Source organism: Salvia miltiorrhiza, chromosome 8 (genome assembly GCF_028751815.1).
Source record: "Salvia miltiorrhiza cultivar Shanhuang (shh) chromosome 8, IMPLAD_Smil_shh, whole genome shotgun sequence".
Lineage (NCBI taxonomy): Eukaryota > Viridiplantae > Streptophyta > Magnoliopsida > Lamiales > Lamiaceae > Salvia > Salvia miltiorrhiza.
In genome coordinates this window covers 14,656,991-14,679,228 of record NC_080394.1, presented here as the reverse complement: position 1 = coordinate 14,679,228, position 22,238 = coordinate 14,656,991, and the positions used below count along the sequence as shown (strand labels likewise).

General features: G+C 38.5%; 1 protein-coding gene across 2 annotated transcripts; it reads right to left on the bottom strand.

The window, feature by feature from the left end:
- Positions 1-657: 657 nt before the first annotated feature.
- On the bottom strand, positions 658-8,983 carry LOC131001289 (uncharacterized). 2 transcript variants are annotated; one of them, XR_009093897.1, is made up of 19 exons: positions 8,100-8,954; positions 7,199-7,309; positions 7,069-7,125; positions 6,903-6,979; positions 6,711-6,810; positions 6,098-6,171; positions 5,873-5,973; positions 5,671-5,774; positions 5,395-5,448; positions 5,246-5,301; positions 5,112-5,150; positions 4,438-4,579; positions 4,145-4,329; positions 3,829-3,896; positions 3,652-3,724; positions 3,234-3,295; positions 1,484-2,762; positions 1,073-1,409; positions 658-922 (listed from the first exon to the last, which is right to left on the bottom strand). XR_009093897.1 is itself a non-coding variant. In XM_057927636.1 (18 exons), exons 1-18 carry the CDS (start codon positions 8,178-8,180, stop codon positions 1,157-1,159), a joined length of 2,916 nt encoding a protein of 971 aa, XP_057783619.1. In that variant the 5' UTR covers positions 8,181-8,983; the 3' UTR covers positions 924-1,156. The 2 variants fall into 2 exon arrangements, 1 of the variants encoding a protein (XP_057783619.1); XM_057927636.1 differs by lacking the exon at positions 658-922 and having other exon boundaries at positions 924-1,409; positions 8,100-8,983.
- Between the last annotated feature and the right edge of the window lie 13,255 nt (positions 8,984-22,238).

The window sequence follows — 22,238 nt, the reverse complement described above, 5'->3', positions numbered from 1 at the left end:
TATCTCTCTTTAACGAAAATATCTTGGTTTTTTTTTTTTTTTTGGATAAGAGAAGGAATTTATTAAAAAGAAAAACGAAGGTACCAGCAGTACCAAAAGAAAATTACAACATCACAGGAGTTGGAACACCCGCAATCCAGCCATCAAAGCTCAAATCAGAATTAAGAAACCCGAAGATCTTACCCCAACCCCACATTCTCACCTTAATCTCCGAGACCACTTTGGAAATTTCCCATCCTTTTTCTTCGAATCTGCTCGCATTTCTACATCTCCAAACGACCCAAGCAACACAACACCACAGCGCCAATAGGAATTTCCAACTTTCTTTCCGGTTTCCAAAGTTGGTAAACAGAAGGAAGTGTGAAACCACGCTTTGTGGTTGCACGAAAGCCATCTAAAGATATCATCCCAAACTTTTTCAGTCTTTGGGCAGTGTAAAAGCATATGGTTAATCGTCTCCTCGCTATGAAAGCACGCATTACAGCCGGTATCAACTTCATTCAGCACAATGTTTCTTCTTCTAAGATTGGTCGCACGAAAATATCTTGGTTTGCCTTTCGCTTGTCTTCTTTGTTGGCGTTTTTACTCTGATTTTCAAAGTTTTTGGATCTGCTCGTGGTTTCGCTTGATTTTCACGTTGTAATTATTTGCCTCTCATGATAATAAACGAATACTTATTTTCCTCATACGGAATCTTTTCGTGGAGAGTTGTATACATACTCATATAATTCATTATATGTATCTTACATCTTAAAAAAATTGTTCAATAAATCGAAATATATAATAGATTCACATATTATTATGTATGTATATTTAGACTATGACAGAAACTCAACCCCTTGAAAAAGGCAGATTTTCAGTTGCTAAAACTCTGGACTCCGAAGCCATGCACAAAATTCCGGGTCCAATTCCTTGCAACATTCTTTCCACAAAGAAAATAATCTTTAATACGAAGAAGCCATAAATTATAGCATAAATTTGAAGTAGAATACAACTATACAATAAAAATGAATGAATTACAATAACGTCATACAAAATCCCCTGTTAAGAAACAGGAAGCATTAACAGTTACCTTAGACACTTCCCCTTGAATCCTCTTCTTCTGTTCCAAGAGAAAAGCAAATATAGATGAGATTAGTCATTCCCTGCCGGCCGATCAGCACGAACAGTGGAACACTGCGTTGCCAAAGCACCACGGCTTCTTCCCTATCTTGTTCTCGATGCAGGACGAATTTGCAGTATCGGAGGGTACGTGCAATCTGTCCATCGCCATGACCGTGGGGGCTTTCAGGAGCGTCTTGGACGTGGACAGCGCCCACTGCATCGCCCATATGGCCAGCGGTCTCATGTATATGAGGGAACGGAAATGCCCGCCTGTCGTCCACCCTTCTGGCGTCTGAAAAGCGTACCTGCTCGAGCAAAGACTGGATTAGTCCAATCCTCACCTCGTAGACACAAATGCAAAAGTGAACGCATAGCTTACCCATATCCCTCATCCGACCAGCCGGCGAGGAATATGCCCTTCGCGGTGGTGAAAGCCTGCTCCGTCATTCCAGCGTGGATCATGGTGGCAGCCGCGGCATACGTTACACCGGTCCATACTTCACGAGACTGCATGCAACTTTCATCTACCTTACCACTCGGATGCATCCCGTTGACCGCCCCGATTCTGCCTCCTTTCACTTTCATGACATTGAAATCGTGGATTTTCTGGAGCGCGCTTCGAATCTTGCGCTCATCGAAAAGATCGGGTAAGCCCGACGCGGCCGTGTACCACTGCCCCGCGAGTTGATCGGCTTGGATGGATTTACTGTTACTGCTAGACCCGCTGTCGTAGTTGAAATACGACCCATTCCATAGTTTCTCCTCGAATACGGCTTTCGCCTTTACGAATTTGTTCTTGCACTTGTCGGCGAAGGCTTGGTCGCCTAGCTGGACAGCCATTGTCGCAGCAGATTGAAGTGCGGCGAGCCATAAGGCGCCACAGTAAGCACTTATGCCGTGAACGGTCCAAGCGTCGTATGTTTGATCCGGGAACCCGTCGTTCTCAATCATACCATCGTCATCCCTATCAAATTGGTCCATGTAGTCGATTGCAGCGCAGACGGCAGGCCAGACATCCGCTCCAAAAGAAAGATCTCCTGTCGCAGCGAAGTCTCTGTACACCTGAAGAACAAACTTGGGGTTGAGATCCTTCCATCTGCTCGTGTCGTGTATGTTGTACGCGTTCATCTCATGCCACGGATCGTGAGTTCCAAGATCATGAGGAACGGCTCCTTTCACCTTGCGGATCCCATAATTCCCCTCCGCTAAAAACTTGACTTTTCTTCTATCCTCAAACAGCACGGCATTGGCAAAGTCCCGCTGAATGCTGAGCTCGATCTTAGGAAACAGCTCGAGAAGCGCGAAAGACGCATAGAAGTGGACATCGTATGTGCACCACATGATATATTCCACGCCTTCCAAATACAGAAACTTGCCTACATCATCCTCATCATTAACGGGCTTTCCCAACTTAATAGGGGAAGTCGTAAGGGAGTTCTCTCCACCGCCACTCCCACAAGAGCTCGATTCTTCTTCGTCCGAAGATTCTCTACCCCTGTTTCGATCAACATCAACAGAGGCATCGGAATCTTGAACAGCAGTCTCCTTTACAAGCCCGGCTGATTTGTGAACTATTCTCACTTGTTTCTTGTTGGATCTTTTGTCGTTAGTAATCACAGACTTAATACCAACTGATTCCTCAACTGGTAAGCTCGAGTCTACACAAATAGTTACAGGAAGAACAGCAGAGATGTTAATACGAAAGATGGAACTCGCTCTCGCAAATGAAATTGCTTCTTCATATATATATATATATATATATATAGGGTGTGGTTTTAGAGAGAGAAACATTATTTGTGAGAACGTGAGAACCATCAAATCTAATGCATCCACTGTAAAAATTAATGCATTCGCTGTTAAAATTAATGCACTAAAAAAAATAAAAAAAAATTGCTCCTGATGCATCCACCGTAGATCTTAATGATCAAATGACTGAAAATGGTTCTCCGTTCTTCTTTTATTTAGTGGTTCTTTCTTGAACATCTCCCTATATATATATATAACTTATTACTTATTTCTTATGGAACTTGCTCTTGCAAATGAAATCTCTTTTTCGTATATATATAACTTATTACTTTAGCTTTCACATGTAAAAAAGTACGTAAAGGGAGTTCAGGAAGAATATATACCAATCCAAACTGTTCCACCGGCAACTAGAAAATAGAGCTCATTGAACAGAGTAAACTTGTACCTGCAAACAAATGCATGACATTCAGACCATTGAGTTGAAGACCAATCACAAGCCATATAGCAAATTCTCTTGAACGAGCACTTGGAAAGAGATATCGTCCACAGGGAAATAGTGGACGAAAATTTTCATAGGACTATCTCAGCAGCAGGAATGCTATTTTATGTCATGACAGAGGGAAAAGGCGGAATCTCGGAATAGTTAAGAGGAATTTGAATGTCTATATGCTAACATTGTGTCTGTTAACTGTTATGCACCGTTGGTCCGTTATACAATGAAAATGTGTAGAGAAGAAAAATACTCATATGAGAAACTTGAGGGCCTGAGGCACTAACAAAAGAAGTTTGACCGTTGCTTACCATTCCGGCAGTTTCTCATCTTTAAGAATAGGGTTTTGCCATTTTTCAATCTCTTCTTCCCACAGCATATATTCTAAAACAGTACCAAACGAAATAAAAGGTTAATTATTCCAATGAGTCAAGTACACATTTCAACAATTTTGAAGTGAATGATAATTGAGGTAATGAATCACTCACTTGTTAGAGAGTCGTGGACCAGGTCCTTAGCTGCATTTTTCGAAGTGCCGTAGTATTTAGTGTACCTCCTGGTCCATGGAACAAAAGAAGAAAGGAAAGGTAAGAATATGCAACAATGTGACTGGATTTCTTGAAAATCCACGTATTTGATCTCACTAGTAAAAAAGTAAGAAGGATATAAAAAAGAATGCCAACTCAAAAATAGAAATAAAGCAAAACTACGGTACTGCAGCTGAATACCGCAGACAATGAAGATAAGAACCTTTACATGTAAGCAAGCAAACATGTAAATAACATAAAAATTGACTGCAATTACCTATGATAGGACTTCCCCTTGCAAAATTTAACTTTAGGAGACGACCAAGAAACAGCAAATGCAACTGTGCACTTTCCATGAGGTTCAACCCATGTAGAAGCAGAAACTGCAGCACAATGGGTCTCCCCAGGTGAGGACGGCATGCTAGGCCCATTGCTCGAGTTCTCTTGATCAAAGTGCCCATCCTAAGTATGAAGATGAATAAAAAGTATATGAATTAAATCTAAGCCAACTGTTAGGTAAGCGGAATTAAGCAAATAAAAATCGAAGCAATATGTAACAAATTGGCATACCTGCACCATTTTACCCCACATATCTTTTGCAGTTACGCAGCTTCCTTCGTTTAGGCCAAAACAGGGCAAAACTGAGACGCTCACATTCTGGGTTTCACAGGCAGCAATCGCATAAGTCACAGGAGGGTTATCTTTTGCCGTCCTGAAAGTGATAAATATTACAATCATAGACGTATTAGTCATTGTCCATTTAGTTAAAAATGGAGAACATCGTGTGCACATACATAAGTTTACATCATTACTACTTTACATTTGAAGGGTTTATTCATTCACGTTTAATGAAGCAGTCATGCATAAGTCCAAATATAAAGCAGAAAATAATTTGAAGACAATGTGCACATAAATTCAATCAAGAACTCTCAAAATCATTAGATAGCACTGTTTCCAAATTTAACTGCAGTAATACCATACTAACATAATAGAACTCTCTATCTCAGAAAACACTAAAGAGCCCAAAACTTGCTTTCCAATAAAGCTCCAGCCCCAAATTTACTAAACTTGATATTCCCTTAGTTAACAGTTAACTCATCGATCTTCCAGAAAATAAATTGACTTTGTTTTAGATTAAAATCATAAATTTCTTTATTGGGGAAAGAATCTGAAAGTTTCACTCCAACATCTAAGAAATTATTCCAGCCAACCATCACATTTAAATAAAAGGTACAATGACTTGCTTGTGATGTAGCAGCACGCCTGATACTCCATCTTCACCACTATAAAAAAAAAAAAAACAGAGGAAAAACAAGCCAAATGTCAAAATACAACCAATATTTGAATGATTAAACAATACACCATAAGATAGACTTACATAAATGGCTCATTGACATGATCTCCCGTTAGATGAGAGGTGCCTCCAATAGAATTCTGCATTGAAGAGAGAGATTTTGCTAAGTACTCAAACTCAGCCGCACCGATAATGCCAGAACTTCAACTACTATCAGCACATGAAAAACTCACCGCCCACGTAAAAAGAAGGCTGACTTTGGCCCTCTCCTTCCCTGTATTCACCAACTATAGAAGACACAAAAACCAAAATAAGCAAAGGACAAATCCGTACTCCTCAATGCTGAGGCGGTTATATTGTTCGGTAAATTAGCAGAATATTTGCTGAGATACGCAGCTGTGCAGAGCATATTGAAAACAAAACATTTCCACAACCATATTAATCATAAATTGACAAAGGAACCTGAAGCACAAAGTAAAGGGTAAATGTTTAATGCAAAATTGACATACGGTGTACACAAATACAGATGTGGGAAGGCTGCTCTCTCGATAATTATGAGGTATAAATGGTGATATCTGCCGACAAGATATTTTTAACTCAGGGTCTGGTTCACCTGTCAGAACAAAAACAAAGTATGAAACATAGCGTATAACGGGAATGGCCAAAATCGACACATCTACCAACCAGAAAACAGTTGAGGTAGCAAGTTACCATCATAAACTGTCCACGCCCTGGGGAATAGAGCATGATATGTAGAATGCTGACCATTTAAATTCCAACCCCACGATGATATACCTTGATCACTTGGCTTTCTGTCAAAAAATACACAATGTTAGGTATATAGGCTCAATTATATCTCCAATAGTAACTCCTTGAAAATGAGATTTCACTACCATGCACAGCTTGATGTACTAATTACACTGTCACAATCCTTACCCTAAACCTTCATGTCTGCCAGGAGATAAAACAGATGAATACTTCTTGTTTCCTCCATCACGAGATATGAAGATCTGCAGAGTTAAAAATATTAGGTTGTGATGAAGATAAATAAGCACTATGGATAAAGACAAAAAAAAAATGACATTGTCTGTTCTTCAGATTAAGCTAAATTTTGGCTAAGATTTCAAGGTATATTTCATTTTTCAAGGGGGTGCCAAGTCCCACTTCACTGCACTTCCAGAAATTCAGCTCAATAATAGCATTGAATCTTGATGGCATTTTCACGCATGTTAATTTCTTTTCTACGGATGTAGAAGCCAAAACTTCAGCATGTAGTGACTAGTAAGACAAACCGCAAACCAGTTAACAAGGTCAAAAACTCAATTTGAATTTCGCATAATGAATTGAGTTTTAGACCATTTCTCCTCAACAAACAAAGTCAAAACTTTTTATTGAAAAAAATTGTTTTCTGAAAATCATGAACGTCTCGGGCATTGACAGTTTGTTGCTTCTCTGTCTACATGTTCACTATTTCCGTTAACAATAGGAAGAGATATGCTCATCAGAAGCAGTAACTACATTAATGATTAATTAAGGAGAAGGTTCTTACAGAGAATTGATTGGCCATCACCGGTGAAGTCTCGCATGTACCAGGAAGTATTTGAAAATGCCTGAACTCCCCCCTGAAACCTCTAGATATGCTACCACTTCTGTACCGGGCATAGACGATGGTCCGTTAAGGTTCCATAACCATTACATGGTCAGCGAGAAAGAGGAATGCTGGAATATAAATACTGCTTACCCCATCCCACCTAGCGGCACTCCTTGTGAGGCAGAGGGTTTGCAATGTTCTCGAGTAAAAGGATCTATGGGCGCTTTCTGAACAAGGAGAGCAAAAACAAAGTAAGCTCATTGAAGGATGCTGAAAAGGGACAAGATGTTCAAAGGGATGGGTGATGGAAACTTACTCTTCCATGGGATGCTTCTTCCCTAACGTAATGCCATAGTCGTATTCCAAGTCGAATCTACAATGGAGAACCAATATGTCAATGATGAGTCAAGAATTGGGAAGATGTACTAAGAGATAGTGTCGCTTACCATTTGTATGGCTTCTCTAAATGTGATGCTGAATTCTTTAAGGATGCTGGCATGGCTGTTTAATTTTCTTCTCAATGCGTGTTCGGGAGGGGCAGCACCTTCGATATCAAACTGTTGCCACAAAGGTTTCAGATCACTGTGATGCTTATATACAACGACTACTTGCAAAATGTATCAAAATAAAACATCATATAGATGAGATTTTCAGTTAAAATTTAATTCCAGTCTCTACTAAATCTCCACCTCAACAAGAATCAAGAGAAGAAAAAAAAAAAGGAACAGTGGAAATTATAGATATAAGATAGACACAAACAAAATTCTCAGGATTCCATTAAGACTAGAAAGGACCCTGGTCAATATACAATTAGATCTATGCAATAAAATAGCTGATATTATTAATTAATGAATTTATTTTCTTCCATCCAATGCCAATCAGCTCTCTCAGCACATAAATGGTGAACCTTGCAGGAGAGGACTTTAGAGATGATCATAATACACTGATTAACCAATCTACATTGTAATATTCCCTGCTATCTTTGAACAGAAGAGCATCGGATATATCTGATTCTTATTCTTTGTGGATATGCACCCAAAATGAAGGTGTCCCCAAACAAATATGAGCAAATGAAACGCAATATTAGTTTATATATATATACGTGTACAACAGCAACCAATAATAAAGAAGACCAATTGTTATTCCCAACTAATTTGTTCTGCTATTTGTAGCTCATCCAACACTTGGGAGTAACTCATAAAAACACGCCAAAATTATAGTACTTAATATGTAAAAGTTCAGAATACACAAGCCATCGATCATAATATCTCCAAGCTTGAGTACCGTAATTGCACTGACTATTAACTGAATATAGAAATCAATGAGAACTTAACAAGAAAAGCTTACCAACTGCAAAGTTGCTCGATTAATGTATTCTTCCGGCGGCCATGAATTTTTTCTATAATGAAAAAGATTTGCACCCACCATTCTCACTTTCCCAACTCAATATACAAGGTATCAAGATTGGATTTCTATCAAGAATTCAGACGCCCAATCCCTTGGACTGGTGGCCAAACAGAAAATTACCCTTAGTTAAATTTTGGGGACGAGAAGAACCTTATAACACAAAACTTGGCGTCGAATCCTCCCAAAATCCAATCTTTAAGATAACCCTCCTCCAATCTTTAAGAAGAAACAGAAATCCTCACTTCTTCTTCTTCTTTTCTTAAAAGTTTCAAGCTTGATCGCTAATAGATGAGGTAGAAAGTAGACAGCAGAAAAATCCCGGTTGGATAAGGAGGGTGGTGGTGGGGGGGATCGAAAATCTCGGGATTGGGATATGGAATTTTTCGGGAAAAACAAAAAATAGTAAGGAGAAATAAAAGGGAAAATCTAGTTTAGTATTTTTTGTAGAGTTGTTTGTTGAAATAGCAGAGGATCCACCACCTGGAAGTATGAAGCTATGCTGATTGCCAGGTGGGTCTTAAACAAATGATGACTACGTACACTACCACCTCAAGCCTGCAACTCCGCCTCTCTCTCTCCTCTCCTTCTCTCTTACTATATATATAATCTGGTGAAAGGCTTCTGTAGTTCTTAGGGGGTAAAGAGAGAGAGATGAATTGGAAATAGCAAGATTTAAGGTATGTAAAAAAGTTGACTTGTTTTGTAGTTGCATCATATGATTGCATCAGTCTTGGATGGAAATTGTTGAAAAAAGACGCCATTTTAGTGGTTTGCTGTTCACTTCCCATTTTGGTTGGCGCAGTCCAACTAATTCTCTCTCTTTCCGTTTGTTTGGTATCACGGACCTATCCATCCCTTCTTTTATTTTTTTTATTTTCCTTTCCAATTTTTTTCATATTTTTTCTAATAACCAAAAAACAAAAAATTACGCACTAAAAAATAGTAAAAATCATATTCTATTTCACAATGCTCTTATCAAAAATGTTATTGTTGGGTCCCTAAGGGTTGAAAGGACAGGTGTATGGGGGGAAATACACATGTAGGCTATTTTCGAAAACAAGGTTACTTAAAATTAACACCTTTGTTCTGAAAGACAGTTTGACTGATTTGAAAATGCACGCTTCAGATGACAAGGGGTTGCGACTGATACTGAAACGAAGGTTCAGTAGGTGACTTCAATAAATTGATCTGGTCAATTAACTTCAGTCCAAGTAAGGCTTCAGTCGTAAGTAAAATAGAGTGGAATTACTTGTTTAACTAACTATCAAAAGATTGATCAATTAAACATATAACTCTAGCAGCGGAATATTAAACTTAGTGAAATAGTCCTAAAAGATTTTCTTCACAGAGAATCTCTTAGTTACTCTTTTAAGTTAATCAGTATTAGAGAAACAGAGTTATGCGCAAGTACTGAATATAAAGCAAGTAAGAACACAAGGGATTTTTACGTGGTTCGGAAAACAACGTTCCTACATCCACGGCCAGATGATTAGTCTGACAATCACTCGATAGTGCTTACGGGTGCACAGCAAACCTGGCTGTAATGCTTACGGGTGCAAAGCAAACCTGAACAACTGAAACAACTATTCAAGTACCAACACACTGGGTTGAATTTCTCTTTCTCCTCTTAGTGCGATAACACACACTAAGAACTCCGAGTCAGAACACTGGTCTAAACTCGCTCTAACTTCAAACGCTTAACTCTAAACAAAGAGAGGTTTGAACTTGTTTTCCAACTAGGATTACTTGAGAGCAGACTCTCGCATAATCAGAATCTAGGCTTAGGATGTATATGAGATATATGCCTAGAAATCTAAGAGAGCTTTGATGATCAGAGATTCTGATGGCTTAAGCTTTGATGACTCTCTTCTTCGATTCAATCTTTCGTAAATGGTTGAGCTTGGGTAGCAATTTTTGCAGAGCTTCAGCTATGTAATTGAATCGATAAAGATTTGCGGTTGATACTCGACGCTATTTATAGATGGAGTTTCGAATAGTTCCGTTGGAGAGAAGGTCTTCGAAATTCCTGCCGTTGTGAGATGTAGTTACTTCATGGGCTGAGGTGGCAATCTTTGCAAGCTCATTCACACTTGAATTTGAATCGGTGTTGTCTTGGAGCTTGTTACTTCTGCAGCTTTACACGAAAAAAAAGAAGTTTGGTCCTTGCAAGGACGGTCGTCAAATTCTCTGCATTTAATGCTCCGTACATGGCATTTAATGCTGCATGTTTGATACTCCTTGGTTCAATCGAGAGTAGAAAGATGGTTGGCCTTCTCGCTTTGCTTCAGTTCTACGATGACATGAATCCTTTGAGTAGCTTCTGACTGGAACTTGCATTCAATCTTCAGTCAGGGAATGTCTCATGATGCTTCAGTCGAAATGACTTCAGTTGCGCTGTCTTTATTCATCAGTCAGCAAGCTAGAGTTCTATTCTAAGCACTTGAACTCTAACACTTGAGTTTAACGAAAAAGACTAATGCTATAAAAAGAACCTAAGAAATTTTGATATCATCAAAACAAGGGGAATGATATTCCATTCATTTCCCCACAGTTTAAAAATATTATCAAATAATGCATTAGTCGAAAACCATAACCAATATGACAAATATTCCTTCGAAAAAACTATTGATGATGATTGTATTGTTGAATTTGATGCTGTAAATTGGATTTTGATGATAATAGTGCTATAAAGTTATTGTATTAAAACTGAATAAAATAGTATTAAATTAATAGGGTTACACCTAAGAAAAGAAAAAATACACTTGTGGAGCAGACAATTTGTATTTGGAAAACAATTTGTACAAACAGACACCCCATGTGCTGCAATGGCGAGTGAGGAGGTTTGGAGGGTGGTGAGGAGAAGGGGGGCTGAGAGGACCGGAGCAGAACGCAAAGTGGAGAACCAGCAGAGCAAAAACGTCCATAGGTATCCGAAGTCTTGGAGGAATGGAGTGTGTCGATCCACAAGAGATGCTAGACCCCAAACGAGAGCGGAGAAAGTTTGGAACCACGCGAAAGACCCGCAGAGTGTCACCTTCTTTTTCAACAATTTTCCCGAAGATTGTTTTGATTTCTTGAGGAGGAAGTTCGGTACAGTTAGTGTTCCAACTGACATTTTCCGTCCTAATAAAAGAGATAAAAAAGGGAAACCTTTTGGTTTTGTCCGATTCGAAGGAGTCGAGGATACCGAAGGCTTGCTTGTTAAGTTGAACCAACTGTGGATTGGCAGCTACAAAATCAGGGTTTATAAACCAAGGTTTGAGAGGGCGGTGAGAGATGAAAGAAAAAAAGGGATGGGTGCTGAAGGGGAAACTCGAAGGAAACCGGATGATTTTCAGTTTCTGGACACTGCAAAAAAGAAGACGGGGGTGTCGTTTAGAGAGGTCTTAACTGGTGTCACAGAAGGTGAACCATGCACAGGAGAAAAGTTGCAATACAAAACTACGGAAGAGGATACAAAATGGCTTGAAGGAGCTTTCACAGGATTTATCAAAGATGAATTCTCGTGGGATGAAATCAAAGAAGAAATCAACTGCGAATGTGCCGGAAAACTGAAAGTGACAACGATGGGAGGAAGTTTAGTGCTCATTCGAAGTATTTCTGAATCGCCAACAGAAGAAGCTCTCATGGAGTTGAACGAATGGAGTGAGTTTTGGTTCCTTTGGAATAAGAAATGGAACTTCGTGGATGTGTACCAACAACATGCTATTTGGACGAGATGGATTGGAATCCCACTTCATGCTTGGAATTCACGATTCTTCGATACGGTGACGGCAAACTTTGGGCGGGTGTTGAAGGTTCATGATCTAATGAAAGATAGAGAGAAACTGGATGAAGCTTTGATCCAGATATCTACGGGTCTCAAAACCATTGATCAAGTCTGGGAGTGCTGGATCAATGGTGCTTGTTTCACTTTACGTATTGAAGAAATTCAGGAGAACCCCCTTTCGTCTCTGATCGGGGAACCGGAGTTTCATGAGTCGGAGTCGGAATCGGAATCAGGTTGGTCGGTCGGGGGGGAGTCTTTGGATCCGGCAATCGCTACCATCGGAGAGTTGGACGACATCGGCGAGGGTGAACGCGACGTTTCGGTTCTCCAAGATTTGGTCTCTTCGATTCCTTCGCATGAAACCATTGCAGACACGCCAGTCGCGGTTACCAATGATGAGGCGGCGGTGTTGGTAGATTCAAGAAAGATTTTGAATTCGGTTGGGGCCGATGGATTGGGCCTGTCTTATTGTAGGGCTGGGCTGATGGATCTCCCTATTTCTCAAAGCCCATTATCTGTTAAGGGGAGTCAACTATGGGCCGACACACCAAAAGACCAGGCCAATTGCCCAAACGGAAGTGAGGAAGTTCACTTCATTTCCTCGGCTTTTGTCCATAATGAAAAGGGGCCCATTCTTTTTTATGGGGGACTGGGCGAAGCAGACGACAACAGAGAAACTCTTGGAGCGAAAGAAACAGAAGAAGATATCGAGAAGACAGAGGAAGAGCCTTGGACCGAAAAGGAAGATTCTCCAGTTAGCTTCACAGGTGAGGGGAGGCAGCCATGTCACAGCAAATCCGCTGGCCCTCGTCTCACAAAAGGAAAAAAAGGGAAAGGCAAAAAGAAGAATAGAGCGAGGGAAAAGGAGAAATGGGTTCGATTTATTTCAGAATTAGAACCTCTTAATGGAAGAGAAAAGAAGGAGGCAGGGGAGGAAGAAGTTGGGGGGACTAGAAAAGGGACGTCATTGACAGTTGGGGAGGAAATCTCGGGCCAGAAAATTTGGGATTTTGGGAAGAAGCTGGGGCTTTCAAGTCAAATTCAAGAAGAAACGTTCGTTCGACAAATCGAGATGCAAGGTAATCTTTCTACCTGTGATATTGCTGGGAGTTGTCGGAGTAATTTCTCATGAATTTATTATCTTACAACATTAGGGGCTTGGGGAGCATCGCGAAACAGAGAGATGTTACTGAAATTGTGAAGGGGCAGAAAATTGATATGTGTTGTTTACAGGAGACAAAGATGGAGTCCTTCACTGATTTTTTTTGCAATTCTTGGTGGGGGTTTAATAATACAGACAAGGCGATTAGGAATTCAGAGGGGAGGGCTGGGGGAATTGCGTGTTTATGGAACAGGGAGGTTTTCGAAGCAAGTAGTACTTGGGATTTACCGGGGGCTGTGGTTGTTAATGGAAGGTACAAGGAGGGCGGTACTTTGTGCTGCATCATCAATGTTTACGCGCCAGTTGGATCAGGGGAAAAGAGGGTTCTTTGGGATGCAATTGGTTCTATTGTGGAACAGAATGCGGATAGAAGTGTGTGCATTTTGGGTGACTTCAACGCAGTCAGGAGAATGGAAGAAAGGGTGGGCAGTGGGGAGACGTTTGGAGCATCGGATGCGAGGCATTTCGAGGACTTTATTAGGGGGAATGATCTGGTGGAAATTAAGACACAAGGACGGAAATTCACTTGGCACAAACCCAACGGCAAATGCAAGAGTAAGATCGATAGATTCCTTGTTAATGAAATGTGGATGTTAACTTGGGAAGGAAGTTCTGCACGCGGCCTTCATCGTTCGATCTCGGATCATTGCCCGATTGTCCTCACTACCAGAACCGAGGATTGGGGACCAAGACCTTTTAGGTTCCTCAATGCTTGGACGAATCACCCTGAGTTTGAGGAAGTTGTCAAGCAGGTGTGGACGGGGACTGACCTTCAGGGATGGAGCTTTTTGTTGTTAAAGAGAAATTGAAGAAACTCCGAGAGGCCTTAAAGGTTTGGAATCGAACATCCTTTGGCGAGATTGATAACAAAATCCAAGAACTGAAGAAAGAGCTACAACAGAAGGACGATCTTGATGAGCAGAACTGATTAGGAGACTCGGATGCTATCAGGAGAAATGAGATCCAAGCTGTTCTTTCTCTTCAGCTCAAGAACAAGCAGACGATGTTACAACAGAAAGCTAAACTTAAATGGCTCAAAGAGGGAGACTTTAATTCCGGTTTCTATCACAGGGTCATTAAAGGGAGGCGGATGAAGAATGACATTGGCGGACTTCTCTTTGATAATTCTTGGATTTCCAAACCGGAAGATGTTAAAGTCAGGGTGAGGAATCATTTTGAATCCTTATTCAAGAGGAAAGAACGACAGTTGCCTGTTTTTCCCACGGACTTCATGAGAAGGAAAATCTCCGATGAGGAGAGGCATTGGTTGATTAGAGATTTCGATTCTGAAGAAGTTAAAGAGGCGGTCTGGAGCTGTTCTGCCGATAAGAGTCCAGGTCCTGATGGATTTAACTTTTCATTCTGGAGAGCGGCGTGGCATATTGTTAAGGAGGACATCTTCCAGGTCTTGAAGGAATTCCACGCGAGCGGTAAAATTCCAAAAGGTGGTAACGCTTTCTTTATTGTTCTGATTCCGAAGAAAGAAGGGGCTGATACGTTGAACGATTTCCGTCCCATCTCGCTCATTACCAGCTTGTATAAAATCATTGCCAAGATCTTGGCGGGGAGATTGATGAAGGTGATGGGGTCGATCATTTTGGATAATCAAAGTGCGTTTGTGAAAGGTCGGTTCATCCTTGATGGGGCAGTCATTTTGAATGAAACAGTCGTTGAGGCAAAAAAGAAGAGACGGGGTCGAATCTTTTTCAAAATTGACTTCGCCAAAGCCTTTGATTCTGTACAATGGGACTTCTTGGATACTTTGCTCGACAGACTGAATTTTGATGGGATCTGGAGGAAATGGATTAAAGCGTGTCTTCAGTCGGCCTCGGCAAGTGTTCTGGTCAACGGGTCATCAACGGGAGATTTCAAATTGGAGAGAGGTTTGAGACAGGGCGACCCGATGTCACCCTTCTTGTTCCTTATTGTCGCGGAAGGGTTGAACGAGTTCGTTGAGAGAGCAGTGGATAGACAGCTTTTGTTTCCAGCTAAGATTGGCAAGGACGAAGTTCCCATTTCACACCTCCAGTACGCAGATGACACTATCTTTATTTTGGAGGCTGATGAACGAAACGTGGAATCCCTGAAAAGTCTGCTACTTCTCTTTCAGTTTGTCTCGGGCCTTGCCGTGAACTTTGAGAAGAGCAGCCTGATGTCGGTGGGAGTGGATGAGACAGTTGAGAGGAGTTGGGCATCGTTTCTTCAATGAAAGATTGGCTCTTTTCCCTGCAATTACTTGGGAACTAAAGTCGGTGGGCGAAGCAATGGTATTAGCGAGTGGAAATTCTTGGTGGACAAAGTCTCAAACAAAATTGCAAGCTGGAAGAAAAGACCTCTTTCGTTAGCAGGAAGGATCACTCTCGTCAAATCGGTGCTGCAATCCATCCCGGTTTACCAACTGGCCTTTGCCTTCATTCCTAAGACCGTGATCAAGAATCTCAATTCTCTGTTCTCCAGATTTCTTTGGGGAGGAGGTACACAGCCGGGGAACATCACCTGGATTAAATGGAATTCCTTATGTTCCAGCAAGAAAAATGGAGGCCTGGGGTTTCGAGATGTGGAAAGGTTCAACCATGTTATGTTAATTAAATGGCTTTGGAGATTTTTGGGGGAAGAGGGAGCCTTGTGGGTGAGAGTGATTAAATCTCTGTATGGGAAGGTTGTGTGGGGAGAAGAGGGGGAATGCTCGGTGTCGGGAAGAGGAGGGCAGAGGGGGTGGTGGGCAAAAATTGTTGAGAAAGGAGGAGGGAGAAGCGCTAGATGGTTCATCGATAACCTTCAACACCGGCTCGGGGATGGGATGGGCACTTTGTTCTGGGAGGATGTGTGGGCTACTAACAAACCACTCAAGTTTGTGTTCCCGAGATTGTTTAACCTTTGTTCGAACAAGAAACGGCTGGTCGGAGAGAGTGGGTATCGAGAGGGAGAAGAGTGGGTGTGGGCGGTGGAGTGGAGGAGGGAGTTGAGAGAGAGGGAAAAAGGGCAGGTGGAGGAACTTTTACGGTTTGTTTCTGCTTTTGTCCCTCGTACAGGTTCAACTGATGGATGGAGTTGGAGGGCAACAACCGACGGCAACTTCACAACAAAGTCGGCATATGAATTGTTGGAGGCAACCAGAGAGGAGCAACAGGTCCAACCGTTAGAGATGGCTAAAGTGTGGGAGGCCCCAACGCCGCATAAAGCCAAGGTGACAGCGTGGAGATGTCTTAGAAACCGCTTAGCAACCTGCGACAATTTGAGAAGAAGAAATATTCAGATCAGTTGGGAGGAGAGATGGTGCAACGCCTGCGTTGCTGGAGAGGAGACGACTGAGCATTTGATCCTTCACTGCCCGAAAGCTACGGCGGTCTGGGACCAAATTTTTCAATGGTTGCACATCAAAACGGCAAATCCTAGAGGTATTCTTCAACACTTCACTTCATTCATTTCTGCTGCCAAGCGAAAGAAAGGAAGGAGATTGCTCATTGCGTTGTGGGTGGGAATTGTTTGGATGCTTTGGGAGAACAGAAACGAGAGTCGATTTCAGGGTAAGGTTTGGGATATTGATAGATGTGTTTTACAGATTAAGGGTAGACTTTGGAGTTGGAATGAGGCTTACAAAATTTTGGAGTTGGGTATCCCTTTCACCTTGTGGCGCTCAAAGGGATTTTATCTTTCTTTCCTGTTTTGATTGGCATCTCTGGTGCCTTGGTTCTGCCTTTCAATAAAATTCACTTTACTGACCAAAAAAAAAATAGGGGTTAGAGGAATAATTGGCACTATCAATTTCGAAAATACCGAGTAGACTTTGGGATAGTTTACGAAATTTTTTTAGCCATTCTTGAAAACTTAGAAAGATGAAAGTTTTTTGGGAAGTCTTTTCTTACAATTTATTCTTTAAAAAAATTCTTTCCTTATTACTCCCTCCTTCCCATAAATCTTGACATGTTTGATTTTCGCACGAAAATTAAGGAGTTGTAAATTAGTGTTTTAAGTGTGTAGGTAATAAAGTATAAAAGTGATAAAGTAGGAGACAGAAAATAATAAAGTGATAAAGTAAGAGAGAGAATGCAATTAAGACTCCTTATTTTTGTACTAATTATTACCTTATTTAAAAATGTGTCAAGATTCGTGGGACAGTTAAAAAAGGAATACGTATCAAAATTCGTGGGAGCATATCTTCCAATCACAAAGAAAAATTATCGGTCCAAATATGAACCGAGAAATATGAATCACAATTTTCAAATATCATCGGGAAGCAATTGGGCTTCATCCTTCGAATTTGCCATCACTCTTATCGTGAGATAAGAGTTCGTGTAGATTTCAATAGGTGCAAAATTTTTATATTTGTATTATAAGCTCGTGGAGGAGATGGCTTCCAGGTGGAAGTTAATTAATACTCCCTTCATCTACGAAAAATATGCATATTTTACCTTTTTTTTATTTATCTCTAAAAAATATATACAATATTATCATAATTATTTATTTTTTATCCTTATTTTATATTTATTTAAAAAAAATATTATTATCTACTATTATTTTTTATTAATTAACTTATTATTTATTATAATTTTATAATATAGTAATATTTAATTGACAGTTATTAAAATTCGTGCCACACGCGGAGAGAGTAGTTATTAACTATCATGACTAGTTAACTATCATGATTGTGATAGGTATAACTTTGTTGCACCCTAAATATATAGGAAGGAGTTATTCTATAATTTATTAAAATATAAATTAAAAATTATGAATTTATAATAAATTTGTGTGTAATTTTATTGTGAGAAGTGTTGAATTAAAAAAATAAAAAATATTACCTCTATAAATCTGGAACACAAAATTGTAAATTTATTGAATTCACTCAATAACATGATGAATTTATATTTTAAAAAAAAATACTATTTAATAAAATGATGGGTTCGCATTATTTAAGAGCTAAGAATATCAAACTTAGTTAAATCTAAATCCAAATAAAATAGGAGAGGTTTGGGCAATTTTTTTAATCTTAATTTATATTTTAACATTTAGTTTTTGGCCTAATATTACATCTACGTAATCAATTACGTCCGCAAATATTACATAATTTCGTATTCTGCTCTCACAATTTTTAAAAGGTTATTGATAATTGGTCTTTTCAGCAATTTTCTAGTAGATATATACTTTTCAACTTGTGAAGCAAATAAGACTCGTGAAATAGAAATTACAATGAAATAGGAAGTGTCATAGCAGGCCAGTTTTAAACGTTCGCCAACAATAGATACTTATTGATAAACCCATGTTCCCTCCATCCCGGTCACGAGTAGCTCAAAACTTTTCAGTATAAGAATTAGAAAGAAAATATAAATTTGTTAAAAATAATAGGATCCATATTTTTTTATGTGATAAATTTTTTTCATTTATGAAAATAAATCACTTATAGTGAAACGGCCTAAAATAAAATACAGACCACTTTTGATGGGACAAACGAGTATAATTTTGTGTTTCTAAGGTCAATATGATGTTAATTTTATAGAGAATTGTGTAGTATTTATTTTCAGTGTATATTGATTAATTGTCGAGAACTTATTACTCTAATGTGTGTTTGAGTGAATTTTCAGAAATATTGAAACTGATCGAATTAAGAAAAATGATATGAATGAAAGTTGAAGTTCATCTCAATATGAGTTCGTGGTTGCAAACGGATCGAAATTTGGACCACGTACGAGAGAATGACCCAAAACAAAAACATTATGCAGAGCTTAGATTTGCTCGTGGTTTGCACACGCGAGCATTGGCCTAGGCTACGCGTTTCGCCAATTTAAGCACGTTTCGAGTGCACAACCGCATATCTTCGGTGTCCGGGGCCACGGGTTTGCTAGATTTGACCTCGATTTGACACGATTTTTGGCTTGTAGACCTTCCTCCGCACTATGTCCTCCTAAACACATAATTCTAACAAAAACAAAGAAAATTAAAGACTCTCTAAAAATAAATACAAAAAACGAGCACAAATATGAACTCATCCCCGTGTTATTATGAAATTGATCAAGAATTGGTGGATGAAGGGAGCACATCTTGATTAGGTAACTGATCATTAATTAATTGAGTAGACTAAGATCAACAAATACATCAAGATTATAGAGTTTATACGATCAATATTATGGGTACTGGAGATTGAAGTAGATTATGGTTTGCCTGAGTCAATACCAGGTATGTCTATGACTCAATATTTCTTGATTTAACACACACACACTAATTAGGTGTCTTCGTGAGTGGTATGTCAAGATGGTTAACTTGCATAGGGTGTCTCTTATCTGTTACTTAATACACTATAAGGATAAATTTAACTAGGGATGAGCAAAAAATTCGAAACTAAATAAGTTAAATAACTGAATCAATTTAAATCGAAATTTTAAAATATGGTTCGATTTTTTAATTCGGTTCTATTTGAATTTTTTAAAATCGAACAAAATCGAGATTAAATTATATTTATGTAAGTAATATATATATATATATATACATAATATTTTAATAATAATTTTATAAGTTCTAATCCTACAAGTAAAATCCGCACAATTCCAATTTCCACATCCCTTTTTTTGTTGTTTTTATGTTTTTTTTGGTTTGTTCGATTTTTTTTTCTTCAGATTTTTCGATTTTCTCAGTTTGTTTGATTTTTTTTTTCGATTTATTTAAGTTTTTCGGTTTGGTTCAATTTTAATTTTAAAATTTTCGGTTAATTTGATTCAATTTGATTTTTTTTAAGCCAAATATAATTTGGTTTGGTTTTGGTGAAAAATCGAACTGAAAAATGAATGCTCACCCCTAGATTTAACTGTAAATAAGAGTATGTGTAACAAATGAGAATGGGGGCACCATTATTAATGTTGAGTTTTTTTTTTAACACCTATTAATGTTGAGTTTTTATTTGTTGATTTATTGTCTTGCCCAAATTCTACTTTTATTTTGATTATCTCTTTTAGTGTTTCAGTTTTCTTTCTCTTTCCCACTTGACCAAGATATTGTCCTTTGAGGCTACGATAAAGTCTTTCGTGTTCAAGGCGATACATCCACCTTCCACCTTTTTAGTTTTAAGACCGTAATCATGAGAGAAAACTACACTAACTCTTCGTAGGATCGATCATATACTTATCACTAGGTTAAGTTTATCTTAAGCATAAGAGAATTGTAAATTTATTTGCACGAATTCATAACAACGACGGTTTCGTTAGTTATCTATGTATAAGGAATATTTATACAAACGATAATTAATCTTTTTGTGAATACGAGTGATGGGTACTATTTTTTTTTTTTTGATCAGAAAAATTGGGATTTCATTAACAACCAACAAACCGGATCACAAGGTACCAGAGGTACCAAGTGTACAAAAACAGAATGAAAAAACAAGGGCAACTGAAAATAACCCAACCAAAACAGCCTCACGAAATACACCTAGAAACTCGGACATCTCAGTCTCCAATCCACAACAGACCAATGCAGCGAAAGATCAAAAGAAGGGGTTGAATAGGAACATCAGTTGAAACGCAAGCTTTAGGTGTCAGAACATCAGTGATGGGTACTATTAATATATAATTTGGAAAAGAGAGAGAAAAAAAACTATCAATTTAGAAGTATTAAGATAAACTGAGTTGAGAATCGAGAAAGAAGAGTTGATAATTTTCCATTTTCGTAGATTGAATTCATAGAATAGTACAACTGCTAGACTATTTATTTATACAAAATAAAATTAATAATCAAAATAATTCTAGAATCTACATAAACTAACTGCCTAACTAACTCTTGTAACAAACATCTAACTAATCTTTTTTAACAAACTTGAATGTTGACGTGGAGAAGCTTGACCTGCAGGCTTTGATAAATAATATTCGAATACACCCCATGAAACCTAATCAGGTTCAACAAGAGTAAGATTCAAACGTTCGCAAAACAAGCGAAATCGCGAATATGCAACTGCCTTGGTAAATACATATGCTAAGCAGAGATAATATAGCCCACTTCAATAGTTTTATCTATTACTTTATCTCGAATGTAGTGAATATCTACCTCAATATGCTTCTTCCGAGCATGAAAAATAGGGGTGGCAGCCAACGCAATAGCACTAACATTGTCACACCAAAATTTATGAGGGGCTGAGAGCGCAAGACCAAGCTCCCACACAGAGAAGTAAGCCAGACAAGATTAGTGGTGGCATTGGCCATGCTTCAGTGTTTTGGTTGTAAATTTATCATGGGAAAATGAAGGATAAACAAAATTTCACCATTTAAATTCTTCATTTATTTTCCCACATTTCCTACTTGACACTTACTCATTCCTCATTTACACTACAAAGGAGGGATAATATTATCCCTCCAAAAATGGAGGGATAATATTATCCCTCCTTTGTAGTGTAAATGAGGAATGAGCAAGAGTCAAGTAGGAAATGTGGGAAAAGAAATGAAGGATTTAAAGGGTGAAATTTTTTTTATCCTTCATTTTCCCATAATAAATTTGCAACCAAAGAGAACGCACTCTTAATAAGCAATTCATAAATATACTTATCCTAACACAAGGCAAATTGACCAGCAGAGTGATGCACTTCAATCCCAAAAAGTCACTCATATATAGCCACTCAAAACCACAAAACTCTTTAAACTCATACGCTCTGATATCATATTAAGATAAACTGAGTTGAGTATTGAGAATTTTTTTGTTTTGAGGGGGAGAGTAGAATTTTTTTTATTTTCATAGATTGCATTCAACTGACTATAAAAGAAGAAAGACAAGACTATTTGTACAAAATAAAGTGATAATCGAAAGAGTTCTAGAATCTACAGAAAACTAACTACCTAATTAATTAACTCTTTTAACAAACGTCTAATTAATCTTCTTTAACAAACTTGAATACTAACTTGGAGAAGCTTGCACTACATGCTTTGCTAAATAATATTCCAATAAGGAGCTATATATGCATGTATTTAAAACTTTTTAATTTAAATAAAGTCCTCCATTATAGTTTCAAATGATTCGTGGTTCGGATAGTTATCATCTTCTTCTTTCATGTCTAAAATATAGATATAGATGATGTGTAAGTAATTATTTCAAGTTCTCAAACTATATGTAATTGTACATATAAAATTTGAAGTAATAATAATAATTCATTGTATTATGAAAAAAAGAAAAGATCACC

Bases quoted from the DNA above. Each gene is read 5' to 3' on its own strand.
- LOC131001289 (XM_057927636.1), bottom strand. From the start codon at position 8,180: ATGGTGGGTGCAAATCTTTTTCATTATAGAAAAAATTCATGGCCGCCG. The intron at 5,449-5,670 runs GTATGTCAATTT...TGTCTTCTATAG, and splicing joins CATCTGTATTTGTGTACACC to TTGGTGAATACAGGGAAGGA. The intron at 5,151-5,245 runs GTAAGTCTATCT...TTTTTTTTATAG, and splicing joins CATGTCAATGAGCCATTTAT to TGGTGAAGATGGAGTATCAG.